The sequence below is a fragment of a genome, unplaced genomic scaffold (assembly GCF_019419815.1).
Source record: "Pyrus x bretschneideri cultivar Hongxiangsu unplaced genomic scaffold, Pyrus_bretschneideri_v1 Contig27, whole genome shotgun sequence".
Taxonomy (NCBI): Eukaryota; Viridiplantae; Streptophyta; class Magnoliopsida; order Rosales; family Rosaceae; genus Pyrus; species Pyrus x bretschneideri.
This window is the reverse complement of record NW_025999579.1, coordinates 185,619-198,473: the sequence shown is the minus strand read 5'-3', so window position 1 is coordinate 198,473 and position 12,855 is coordinate 185,619. Positions and strand designations below refer to the sequence as shown.

The 12,855-nt window shown below is 38.8% G+C and overlaps 3 protein-coding genes across 8 annotated transcripts; all 3 read right to left on the bottom strand.

The window, feature by feature from the left end:
- Positions 1-1,300: 1,300 nt before the first annotated feature.
- On the bottom strand, positions 1,301-5,526 carry LOC103940624 (kinase-interacting family protein-like). 6 transcript variants are annotated; one of them, XM_048587707.1, is made up of 3 exons: positions 5,381-5,526; positions 3,731-3,931; positions 1,301-2,532 (listed from the first exon to the last, which is right to left on the bottom strand). In XM_048587707.1, the coding sequence occupies exons 2-3, from the start codon at positions 3,894-3,896 to the stop codon at positions 1,523-1,525; spliced, it is 1,176 nt and encodes a 391-aa protein (XP_048443664.1). In that variant the 5' UTR covers positions 3,897-3,931; positions 5,381-5,526; the 3' UTR covers positions 1,301-1,522. The 6 variants fall into 6 exon arrangements, with proteins under 6 accessions (XP_048443664.1, XP_048443665.1, XP_048443662.1 ...); XM_048587708.1 differs by having other exon boundaries at positions 3,731-3,922; positions 5,381-5,512; XM_048587705.1 differs by having other exon boundaries at positions 5,199-5,477.
- Positions 5,527-5,872: 346 nt separating this feature from the next.
- LOC125478907 (dehydrogenase/reductase SDR family member FEY-like) lies at positions 5,873-9,833 on the bottom strand. Its single transcript, XM_048587711.1, has 8 exons — positions 9,229-9,833; positions 8,881-9,001; positions 8,670-8,787; positions 8,435-8,571; positions 8,080-8,181; positions 7,543-7,635; positions 7,267-7,339; positions 5,873-6,511 (listed from the first exon to the last, which is right to left on the bottom strand). Exons 1-8 carry the CDS (start codon positions 9,459-9,461, stop codon positions 6,249-6,251), a joined length of 1,140 nt encoding a protein of 379 aa, XP_048443668.1. The 5' UTR covers positions 9,462-9,833; the 3' UTR covers positions 5,873-6,248.
- A 1,427-nt stretch (positions 9,834-11,260) lies between these two features.
- Positions 11,261-11,980, bottom strand: LOC125478954. The gene has a single exon (XM_048587878.1). It carries the CDS (start codon positions 11,978-11,980, stop codon positions 11,261-11,263), a length of 720 nt encoding a protein of 239 aa, XP_048443835.1.
- Positions 11,981-12,855: the final 875 nt, after the last annotated feature.

Below are 12,855 nucleotides of genomic sequence, written 5' to 3'. Positions count from 1 at the left end.
TTTAGAAAAATCATTAAATGCCCAATAAAAATTATTGAGAAGCTTATCGACGACAAAAATGACACGAAAGTAAGCTTAAGTTTGTTACTTTAAAATTTAGCAAAATCGATCTCAAATCATGGCTTATAGCTCACAATTTTTGTGAAAAATGCCAATTTTGAACATTTACACTTTTTTGGGTTTACACAATAAAAAAAGTTTTATAAGCTCTCTAGAAGCATTTGGACAATTTATTAATACGCAAAAGTAAATTTTACGAATCTTTAATGTGTAAATTAAAAATAAAGAAACATTTGAGCAAAAATGATATCCGAGTTTAGAAAAATCACTAAATGTCCTACTCAAATAAATGAGAATCTTATCAATCGACGAAAATGACACAAATGTAGACTTAAGTTTTTTACTTTAGAAATTTGCATAATCGATCTCAAATCATGACTTAATGTGCATAATCGATCACAGTTTTTGTGGAATTTTCAAATTTTGAAGCAATTGGACAATTTATTAGTACAAAGTGGCATTTTTTGCGGATTTTTAATGTGCAAAATAGAAAAATAAAAAAAAAATATTGGCAGAGAGAGAAAATGATATCGGAGTTTTGAAAGCCAATAAATGTCTTATACAAATTATTGAGAAGTTTATCGATCAAAAAAATGACATGAATGTAGGCTTAAGTTGGAGAAATGAATTCTAAATGAGCAATGTTAGGTAGGCAAAATTTGCAAACCATGTGATATGTCACCAATAGCAAATAAACATGTTAACCAACAATTAAGTAATAATTCAATCATCAACTACCACGTCATATAGTTTATAAAATTTGATTTAAATAGTTGATTTTCCAAGCATTACCCATTCGAAAATGACCATGGGCACATAAATACAAACCACGCACCATTTTTTATTTCTCACACATACCTCTCAATTTCTAATCGTCGGATCGAATGAATTAAAAAAATCAAAATGCTAAAGATTAATAAGAGTCTGTAGAAGGTAAAAATAACTATATAAATAACACTATTTTTTTTTTTTTGGTTAAAAAATCCTCACTGTCGATACCTCGAATGTTCCAATAAACAAGCGTCGCCTGGATGTATGTACTAGTACTCGCCGATCTGTCCTAGCTGCATCGTTTCTTTTGAGATTTTGAAAGCACAGGAGAAAAATCTTCTTCGCCGATAGGCGAGTATACCCTATTTTCGGTTCGAGGACCAAAACCGGGCGGGCCATCCAGTTCATCCACATTTACATCGGGTGACTGATCAGATAACAGTTGCGCTGGTTGTGCAGAAAACGGGGGAAAACATCAAATTTTGTGACACGCTTGATTTAAATAGTAGGTTTCAGCCAATTTGAGCATCAAATTCTACTGGATCACGAAACTAATATAAGGCAGCATGACCATGGAGTCAGCAGGTTCATGACAGTGTTGCCACTACAGGACGACAAACGAAATATAAACAGACTGACCACCATTAACGCAAGCTTAGTCAGTAATTAAACAGACAGACACCAATTGAGGTCAAGTAGAGCTTGAATTATGTCCGCATAGAAACAAGTCCATGTTCTTGACCTTTTCCCACCAACTCCAACCCTTCTTCCCACTTGCAGTGCCAAAATCCTTCACATTGCTATTACCTCTCTTCAGCCTCCGATTGATCTTCCCTATTTGGAAGCAAACCTCCAAATTCACTTCATTCCCGTTAAACTTGCTTTTGTTGTTTATGCTCCTACTCTCTTCTCGTACAAGTTGAGAGGACCATTGGTCTCTCTTCACAAGTTGCTCATAGTACTGCTTGTTCCTCTTCTCCAACCCATAGATCTGGCCCTGCAGGTCCTCGATTTTACGGCTAAGCATGCACGCCCTCTGATCCTCCCTCACCTTCAGCAAACACCTAGCCAGCTCTCCAGCCTTCCTCCTCATGAACATGGACTCGGACGCGATGTCTTTGTTCTCTTCCACCAATGCACCCACTTTGTACCCCAACTTAGCATTCTCATTCAGTAGTATGAGCCTTTCGGACTCCAGCACCTCCAGCAAGCTCTTCTGCAACTTTATCTTCCTTGATGACTCATTGTATCGCCTCCCCATGGTGCTGGCCTCATCAAGTAAGATATCGCATTCCACATTCTTCATCACAACCTCCGCAACAATTGCATCCAAATCCAACACCATGTTATCATCCCGGGCAGCAGCAAGAGATAATTGTGGCTGATAGGAGAGGGAACTGCCCACGTCCGAATCCATCTGGCTTAATGTATCACCATCGGCATCTTGTTGGTCATGACAGTCGTCGTAGTAGTCATTAACAATGATTGAGGTTTGGGAGGAGTGTCCACGGCGATGATTGGTTTTGGCGATTGTATGAATGTAACGGTCAGATAATGTGACGTAGGCATTGTACAAGTCTTGAAGCAGAGAGTGCAGCTGAGGGCGTCGTTTGTAGTAAGCGTCGGCTCGTTCAGTGAAGGTGTCTCCAGTGTCTTGTTGGGCTGTGTGAGATGCCAGCATCTTCATCCTCTCTTCTATATCTGACATAATAACAACCAAGGCTCCGTTAATTTTATTTGAATTAGAATGCAGCCTTACCTTCCGCTCATATTTGTTCAACATATATGAGATAGTTAGCCTAGGATGCATGGACAGCCAATTTCCAAGGCAAAAAAAATTCACATTATATGCTGAACAAACAAATTAACCATGCAAATAAAAAAAAAATGGAGTTTAAAAGGGAAATAAAAGATGGAGACTGAGCAGAGCACCTAATTCGAAATGAGATTTTGAATTTCACAACAGCCAACAGGAGGTAAAGTAAAGACAGCAGCAGGACCACCAAATGACTAAAGGACCAATTTCCACCCGGGAGAACATATATGTCAGTCACTCCCCATCCATCAAGATATAAGATTCCCTCCCTCATTATTTCAAATTTGATTTTACTCTTGATACAAACTAAACACTCATGTGTAGCCCCCTTCTGCATAGAATCAAAGTTATCGTGGGGGCTTTATAATTAAATTCAATATCGTATGAGCTTAAAATAAAATAAAATGTTAGCACCAATTCATGCAGAATTATTGTTAAAAAAAAAACAAACAAAGAATATTGAAACAAACAGATGGAAGGAGATTCTCTCTTTTCTTGAATCCTATTTCTAATCCTAGCACGAGTTTGTATCATAGAGTATGAAAAATACGAAGGAAAAGGGGAAAAAGAAAGGTCACAGACTTCCTGCCTCGAGCAAATATCAAACAAAATCAATTACATACCACTGCAAGCCAATGCCCTTATAGCCTACTAGACTACTCACTACGACTCTATCAGATCGAGTTTTGAAATTCAAACACAAAGGAAGATGGATGGACAGATAGACAGACAAAGATGGAAAACTCCAGGCTACGTACGTTACCTAGTCACATGACGTCATCACATGTGCACTTGCACGAAAAACCTCCTAAAGCATTTCCATTCAATCATGCGTACGTTGTTCAATTCAATTACGCGTGCACCAAAACAAAGATAAAAGATTTATAGAAAATGACTGAAATAAAATGAGTCTGTAAGTGTTTCAATTCAATAATACAACATCATCATCTGAATATTTGTTCATGCGACATTGTATTATTAAACAGAAACACCAACTGACGATCTTTTCATGCAAGTTGCCCGCCGGTCCACGAGTAAAAGTTGAAGGGAGAAGCGAAATGATTCAAGTGAAAATGTTCCTACCGTCACGGACGGATAAGAGCCATGTGGGTTTCCGATTCATGGTGGACTTGTTGCTGCCGATAAAACTACTTGGACTTGGAGGAGCCGACGACACGACTGAAGAAGGAGGAGGATTTGATGAAGCTGCTGATGTTGTTGTTTGTTTCTTCACCGCTGTCGATCCCATCGGTATGTCTCAACTCTCCTATTAGGCTGCAATATCTTTATAAAAGTGATTAAATTATATAAAATTAATAAAAGAAAAGCAAAACATAAGCATAGCTTTGCTATTCATGAACAGTAAAGCATTATGCAAACAGAAAGAGCAGGAGTAGGGTTCCGTCTCTGAAACGCATTTAAGACGGAGACAGTACGTACACTTGCATCTAATCCCTCGGACTCGTGTTTCTGAGAGAAGAGAGCAGAAGCAGCTGCACCACACAAACTTAATTCTTTGACTTGTAGTACAAGACATTACAGCGCAGATCTCGAGGAGGGGGAGGACGAGCAATGAATTCGAAAAATAAAAATAATCTTCTTCTTTTTGGTTTCAAAAACGAGTATCAAACTGTTCATTTCGCATATGTATGTATGTATGTATGGTCATTGGTCACAATAACTCACAAGTATATCTGACATTCTAGACATGGCGCGTGGTTTTGGAACAGTGATCATTACTCAATTCCCCATGCACAATTTTCATGGAGAAAAGTCATATTTATTTATATAACCACTTCTATGAGAGTCATCCTAATTTCTATTCTTTCGTTCCTTCTCACACACACTCAAAAACAGACAGAATAACAACTAATAAATGAAAAGTTAACTAATTGAACAAATGCTGTTGTTTCATTGTTTGTTTGTTTGTTGGAATCTCAATCACGGGTTCCCTTCCAAATTCTAAATGTTTATCGAATTTATGAATTAAGAGGATCAAAGATAAAAATTAACAGAAAATTTATGAAAGATATAAAGAAGTGGAGCACCATCCTAAATTAATTGTTAAGGAGTCAAAAGTCAAACCTTAATCAAAACACTCTTGAGATATTAAACTATGGAGACTCGGACTGTGTACGGCATTCAAAATTTCAAATCATGATGGCTTTCATACTATGCAGTGGTGCATTCATAAATAAATTAAACACACGCATGGACAGAAAGAAGCCCAAGATTAAAAGAAAACAATGAACTGATATGCGTTGTGTATGTATACCAACAGGATGCTTTCCGGATTTTTTGATAAGTTTTTTTGTTAGATTCTGTTTGTATTTAATATTGAATAAAAATATTTAAAATGATTTCTGATCGCACGATGTATAATGAAAAAAATATGATTCACGGATCCTCGGTTATGATTCGTATGTATTTGTACATGTATATATAATAAATAAAGGAAATTAGAAAAGATTTGGACTAATGGTGTGTCGCGGATGATGGTATAAGAATGGCAAGTTGCAAGAAGAAAAGAAAGCATGAGAGAGATAGTTACCTGCAGGCAGAGGCAGAGGCAGAGGCAGAGGCAGATGCAGATGCAGATGCAGATGCAGATGCAGGCCCAAAGAGAGAAGAGTAACGTATGTGAGAATGTGGTGAGTGACTCTCAGTCTGAGTTCTTGACAAGCAAAGCAAAGCAATGCCTAAGCAAGGCTCCTAATAATACTTATTACTTACCTTCATTCTTGATTAATATCATAATATGGACGGAGACCAGAGAGAATTCAAGGAGAGTCGGTGCGCTTGACTGTATAACAAAGATTTCTCCCCCAAAAATCCGCAGCTACTCTCTCTTTTTGTCTTTCTTTAGCTTCACTTTGACCACTCCCATTCCGACACGTGTACTCTCCCATGTACTTCCTCTCCTTTCAAATTTGTATTTTCAAATCCTCTTTTCCTTGCTTCTTACAAGTTTAAACTCTACGAAGAGAAAGAGACTTCCATGGACACCTGTCGCTGTAGCGTTTTCAAACCACTAGTACAAAGTTATTTATCACACTTTCCGCGTGGCCTTGCATCAATGGTTAAAAACATTACGATGACGGTGACCTTTTTTCACCCAAGTCTTTCTCCCAATGTAACACACGTTTTACTCGGTGAAAAAATTCAGGCATGCTATTGTATCTTGCATTGTTCCATAACATCCATCCCATCTCATTTAAATCTAAATTCGTGGGTGTGGGTATGTCCACATATATTCTTAAGTCATTACTCATCTTTAAGACTACAATTGTGTCTCTAAATAATTCTCTACATTCTCTACGAAATTGAAAACATTAGTTTACAGCAAGAAAACAATTAAACCAGTGGGAAGGGCGGGGGTGAACCAAATACCAACATCAGACCTTCCTAATCGTTCTGTTTCCGCACCCGTCAATAGTCAAAAACAAGTCTAAACAATTAAAGTGGTGTACAACGCAGCACCATCTCTTCAAATTTCTTCGAGATGATTGTGGCGCTCCAGTCTTTCTTCTGTATTCTATCCTTCCACACATTATCTAGGCTGAGCATTTGACACGCACTTCTAGCATATCATGTAACAAGGCTACTCCCCATGAGCCCCGTATCTGCTTGCAACTTCTTCCCCTTCTAATAGCCTCTCCACTGCATCAGAAGGAAGGCCAATCATCTCAAATGTCTTCTCCCACACCTCGTGAGAAGTTTCAACATTATGCGATTCTTCTGAAGGATTCGTTGGGCGGCAATCTTGAGAAATAAAGGCACAAACAGGAAAATCATCCGTTTTCAACAATTCACAGTACTCGGGAACCTGGGGATCAGTGGCTGCAAACAGAGCACTCCTAGAACCTGCATACAATAAATCATTACAATATGATTTTCACATTCCCTCCCTTCCCTTCTTTTTGTTCAGTTTTCAAAGGAGCATTGCATTTATTGCATAGCAGTAAAACTCGGATCTGTTAAGTAGATCACCTAGGAGCAAGGTCAATAGTACCTGATAGGTTAAAAATTCATAATGTAATAAGTGATCAGGAAATAAGCTATCATAAAGACGAGGTTTCATCCAAACTTTACGAGTCTAGGATGATCCCAGGGCTGCTCAGAATAATCTTTGTTTCATTTTTTTATATTTACATTTTCAAATTTAGTAGGAAACATATATGCATCTTGCACATAAAAGAACAAGCCACATCTTCGTAGCACATATAGGTGTTTCAGTTTCTTAGACATTCCTATCGACAAAGAGCTTTTTTAGCATTATTGTTGTTCTTTAGTTTAAAAACTCGTAGGTGAGTTTAAGCGAGTTCTTAGGGTTTAACAAAGTGAATAGGAAACAGGATCATGACAAGAAGATGATGAGAAGAACCGACTTTTCTATTCTGTTCTGTCTTATCTTTTATAAACTTTATTTGGCCAACTAACAAGATCATGTGACTTTAATTATAGCCCAACTCTAGCTTTACTAATTGCAGTAAAATACAAAATGATATTAGCTACTCATCAAAGATTATATTTACAAACCTTTCTTCTGGGGTGTCTTCAGTATCTTATAAGTAAGAAGGTAAAATGGAAAATCAAATGTAATAGCAAGAATGACACACCTTCTTGAGCACTAAACATAAAATAAGGTACTAGATGATAAGCAGCCTGAACAATCTTGGATAGATCCCTTGCCTGCAATCAATTGAAACCCAAAATGATAAATAAAACTCAACATAATATATAGGTAGAGAAGCTTTGAATATAAAATCTTCAAGGCACATAAAACCAATAACATGCAAGACTGTTAATTAAACTTTCATATAGAAACCTTGAAGGCATATCCTTCTTCGAGGTAACAAAGAAGGGAGGCGGAAGGAAAGCATCAAGATACTTACAACATTAGTCTGGACAATTCCAGGTGAAACGCATACTACACTAATGCCAGATTCAGCAGGCAGACACTTATGTAGGACACTACTAAACATAATCTGCAATCCAAATACAACTAGGTTAGAGTAGTCGTCTTACAGCTCCAGAAATTATATACATACCACAGCAGTTAATTGACATTTCATTATGTGCAAGTGTCCAGCCTTGGATAATAAATGACCAGCTTTTACAAACGATTAGAGACATCAAAGCAGATGTTGAAACCATAAAAGGAAAGGAGGAATGCCAAAAAATACAAGCAGATGCTATAGTTATAGCACCCAATTATCAAGCACTTGATCAATGTACAGGACCAAGTAACTAAAAAGATCTAAATAAAGACAGAGACACTTGTATTCCACACAGAGTAGCTAACAGTTTACGGATCAAAAGGACCTAATTCCTTTCCACAGACACAGATAGGGAGGAAAGCTTGTAGCTCTTACAAGCTTGTTCCAGCTAAAATATGCAAAACAACAAACAATAAAGACTTCTAAGAGCACCTGTGCCAGCTTGCTGCTTGTGTAACCCACTAAGCTTGTAAATTTTCTTTTCCCAGAAACAACGTTCATGTCTTCTGTGTCAACAAAGCCAACATAATGCATCTATATAAAGAAAGACAGCATTCTCAGATTTATGTTATATAACAGTAAAACAAGAATATCAAACTGTGATATAAATTATAGTGCCAATATAAGAACTTAAGGATGCATCTACGGGTAGTTAGCATGTACGCCGACTAGTTTTTCTTTCCATGTGTGTGTAAATAGGTGTGTGAAAGTTATATGTATCGTATATACGTAAAAAAGCATAAGCATAGGCGTGTAAATTTTTACGCATGATGATCATAGAACTTACAACGGAATTCAAGTTAACAATTCGACTCGGAGAGCCTCTAATGAGGGAAGGCAATAGCAAGACAGATAGCAGTGCTGGAGCCAGATGGTTCACTTGCAAGTGTTCTTCGTAACCATCTTTTGAAAACTTTTGCGGCTCTGAACACACCAGAGGCAAGGTATTCCAGTAAATGAAAAATAAGATCTGAAGAGACGAAGCTTTGAAATTGTGTAAAAATGTCAATAAAAGGATCAACCTCCAATTGAAAATATCCCAGCATTGTTGATAAGAACATGAAGAGGGCCTAAACGTGCATTCCATGCTTGGGCAAATCTCACGACAGAATCCAAGGAAAGCAGATCAAGTTCCATTACCTATAAAGATTAAACAATATTATATATTTGCATACAATTAATGAAATCGAAGGTAGATAATTGGCGGTGGCCCTTGGGGTCTTCATAAGATACCTCAATATTGAGAGGAAGTCCCATTCCAGACCATTCATTCTGCCACTTCTGGATCAGCTCATTAGCTGCTTTCGTATTCCTCACCGCCATTACAACATGCGCCCCTGATTCCGCTAACTGCCTGTTCAGTTTTCATGTTCAAGCAAATCTAATTCAAACTTGAGAAATGAAATTGAGCAATGGGCACCAGGGTATCCAAAGTTCTCAGCAACCAAACAGAGGGACGGAGCCCCAAATCCCAATGCAATCTTGCAAATCGAGTTGATTCATTTATACTAAAATAAACAAGCTAACAAGAAACTGAATTCGTGAATGTTTGGAGAGTTGAAGGAAGGAGAAGTAGGAGACCTGGCGATTTCGCGGCCGATGCCGCTGGTGGATCCAGTGACAATGCAAGTGAGATCGTTGACGGGAGGCAAAGGCATGGGGTTTTGCAAGTGGCTGGCAGTGATTCTCTGGAACAGCATCTCGTAGACCACATACAACCACCCCCTCATCCACTGTATCCATCCCAATCCCTCCTTGCTATTCTTGGTCTTCACTTCCTCTTTCGGATTTGACGACGCCGCCGCAGCTGCCATCTCAGCCTCCTCTCTCTCTCTCTCTCTCTCTCTCTTTCTCTCCTGTGACGCGAGACAAAACAGTAGCTGGAGCCTCTGTGGCTGTACAGCATATAGTGGCAATGGTAGACTGGTAGTGGTTGTTGCGACTTGCGAGCGTGTGATTCTGGGAAATATTTTATTTTATCTTTTTCCCCTAATTTGTGGTGACTTTAAAAACTTGGAAAAGCTGGAATGGGGAGTAGTAAAGAATAATCTAGATGAAGACTGAAAGAGGCATAAGCCACCCCATGAGCCGCGAGGTTTAATTTGGCGTTGGGCCTGCCGTGCGAAATGGTAGAGGCTTTATTGTTGTGGATGAGCTAGCTAGAATCTCCCCTCGCCTGGATGGCTTTGCTTTAGAGTAGAGACCCTAGAGAGACTTGTAGCCCAAGGTTTTGGGTTAAAAGGGTTCATTTCTCATGCTACGCCAAATTCTGAAAAGTTGTTTTGTTGGGTGGGTTACAGCTTACAGGGCATCATCGTTCATCAATACCCAATAGAGAATAGACCACTAGTCTACTAGTGCCTGTTGGGACTCGGGACTCGGGAGGGAGGTGCTTTCAACCAGCTCATTAGTCATTGCACAAGGTCACTCAACTTGAATGAAATCCAAAAGACCTTCAACTTTTGTATTTTGTCTTTGGTGGCAGGTCTGGCAGGCAGGGGCCCATTTTTGATACTTGGAGATTCTTATTCCTCCTTGGGCCCAAAAACTCTTATTAGCCTGCCTCTTAATCTAAAATCCCACACAATCACAAATTCCACATTACTAATCAAAAATGGATTATTGATGTTCTACGCCACATTGCTAATCAAATACGAATTCTATTTCGGTACAGCCTTTTCTTTCTTTAAATCTAAAATAATCTATTCTACTCATTTCAAAATAAATAATCTCCACAAGTTTAGAAAGCAAAGACTTTTTCCTTATGTGGTAGAGAGGAGAGTCTCTAAGTACAGTATGGGAGGTGAGACAATGTCCTCAATTCTTTATAGATTTGAGCATACACTAGTTTGTTTTCAAAATTAGGCTTAATCTCGAATTAGTGCTGAGATACCAAAATTCTAAATTGGATGGATGCTGTCCTCACTCCTAAGTACCTAACCTATACATATTCCTACTCTTGCTTGATAATTACACTACCCAATTACATGCCTACATATAATCATATATCATCTATATGATGGAGTGGATACTGGATAGTCAAACAATCAATTAAACAAAATTGTAAACAAGGAGTTGAAGTATCCTTGTCTAATTAATACATAAAAGGAAGATGTATATTTTTCATCATCCAATTAATTAAATTAAACAAATCAACGTACAAAACTAAACATGAATGAGTGAGAGAATAATAAAAGATGCACGGGTTTATTATTTTTTTAAATATAATCCTCAAGAAAACACAAGCCTACCTGAAAAGATTCGACAACATATACAGATTATTAGTGTTTAAGCCAAAAGCCATAAAGGAATTTCTCAGCCGAGTCTACTCCCACAAAACTCTAATATAACAGCAATAGTAGTACTAATTAAAACAAAGTTAATCAACATATATAATAACCATACATATAAAACTAATGGTTTAGTACTCGATGAGCTTCTGCCAGCTGATAACTAATTAACAAATACATAAGAGATAAACAAGCTTAAGGTACAGACAAGAGAATCTCTCGGGGTATTCCTTGTGCATATAAAAGTATTGAACAAAAAAGAAGATAATTAAATACACACCAAAAGAAAGGAAAAAGGTTTATGATAATAGTACGAGTAGAAGCTAAATGCCAGCGCTAGCAATCTCCCTGAAACGGCGTTGATCAGATTCTAGCCTCTCGAGTCTGATGTCATTGTTGATCTTCTTGATGAAGGCCTCTGCTCGCTGGTTCAACTCTTCCTGAGTGATCGACTTTTCTCTTCTCAAAGACACCCTGTCGCTAAACGTGTCCGATTTCTTGAGCTCCCGTCGAGCCCATGTCACTGCATCGTCCTCGTCATCGTGATCATCATCCAAGTTACATTGATTCAATTGACGTTGTGGGACTTTGAATTTGGTATTTGTGATGGCCAATTGCCGGCCGGTTAGGCGAGGAGGCGTGTCCCAAGTGTCACTCTTTTTGAGGTGCTTACCGCTTGCCTTGCCTTGCCCATCCATGATGGTCTTCCATGTCGTGTCCAATGTCTTGGTGTCATCATCTGCCTCCACCTCCTCCTCCTCCTCCTCCTCCGTTGGCATTGAGTCACGGCAGCACTTTTCCGGTGAAGGCCCAGATCGCTGATGATCATCGTACTCAAAGCTAGTAGTACTAGTACTCAGAATAGTATTTGGAATTACACCTTCTTGTACTGTGTGAATGTCATGCCAACTGATCATCTCATTATTCAATGTGTACGGATGGTTGTCTAGAGATGATGAAGAGAATAGAGAAGTTGCATCATCTTCCGGATGACTTTGGATTAATCTGTCCTGCTGCTGCTGCGGCGGCTGGGTGGACAGCATCTGGGATTGGCTGCTGTTGTACTTGTTGTCGATGTTGTTGTCTGGACTGTAAATAAAATCGTGAGAGGGGTCAATGTCGTCAGTGGACTTGGCATTGTTTTTAGTAGTGTCGCCGGAGGCAACGGAAGAAGAAGAGAGAAGAAGAGGAAAGGTGGTGCTTGTGGTTGTGGTTTTGGCGTTGGAAAGCGGAGGAGGCAGCGATGGTGAGGATGATAAAGTTGAGGATGATGTAGATGTAAACAGGAGATAAGGAGCAGCAGTTTTTGAAAGAAGTCCGGATGTGAAGGACGATGGAAAGACTGAGGTTGAGCAGGTAAGGAATGATTGCTGCTTTGAAGAATACCACTGTCGACACTGTCCCTACACAAAGCAGCAACACCCTTGCCGCCCAGATTGCTGTTTCCAGTCTTCCTCTTTTGAACGCATCCGCCATCATCTTAATTTGTATCCTAATTATAATTAATTCCTAATCCAAAGAAGGATAAGTTTTGAGAGAAATTCAAATTCAAAATAAGAAGAAAGAAAGAAGCAGAGAATGTGTCAAAAACCACACGCTGTGCCTCTGCTCGACAAAAGGAGACCCAAAATAGCATATAAAACCGCCATTTTCGAAACAGTAGGGACTTGGGAAATTGGAGACTACTTTACTTAGGCTAGACACGGAGACTAGGAACTGAGAGAGAGAGAGAGAGACGAAAGGGTTCCTTAAAACAGCATAAAAATTTGCTGGAATAAATTTATACCTTAAGGCTCAAGACAAGAAGATGAATAAGTCTGCGTGGCACTTGATGAAAATATGTATATGAGCAGCCTTATAGCCTAGCTAGGATGGGATCACATGAAAATTTTGGATCACTCCATATCATATACATATA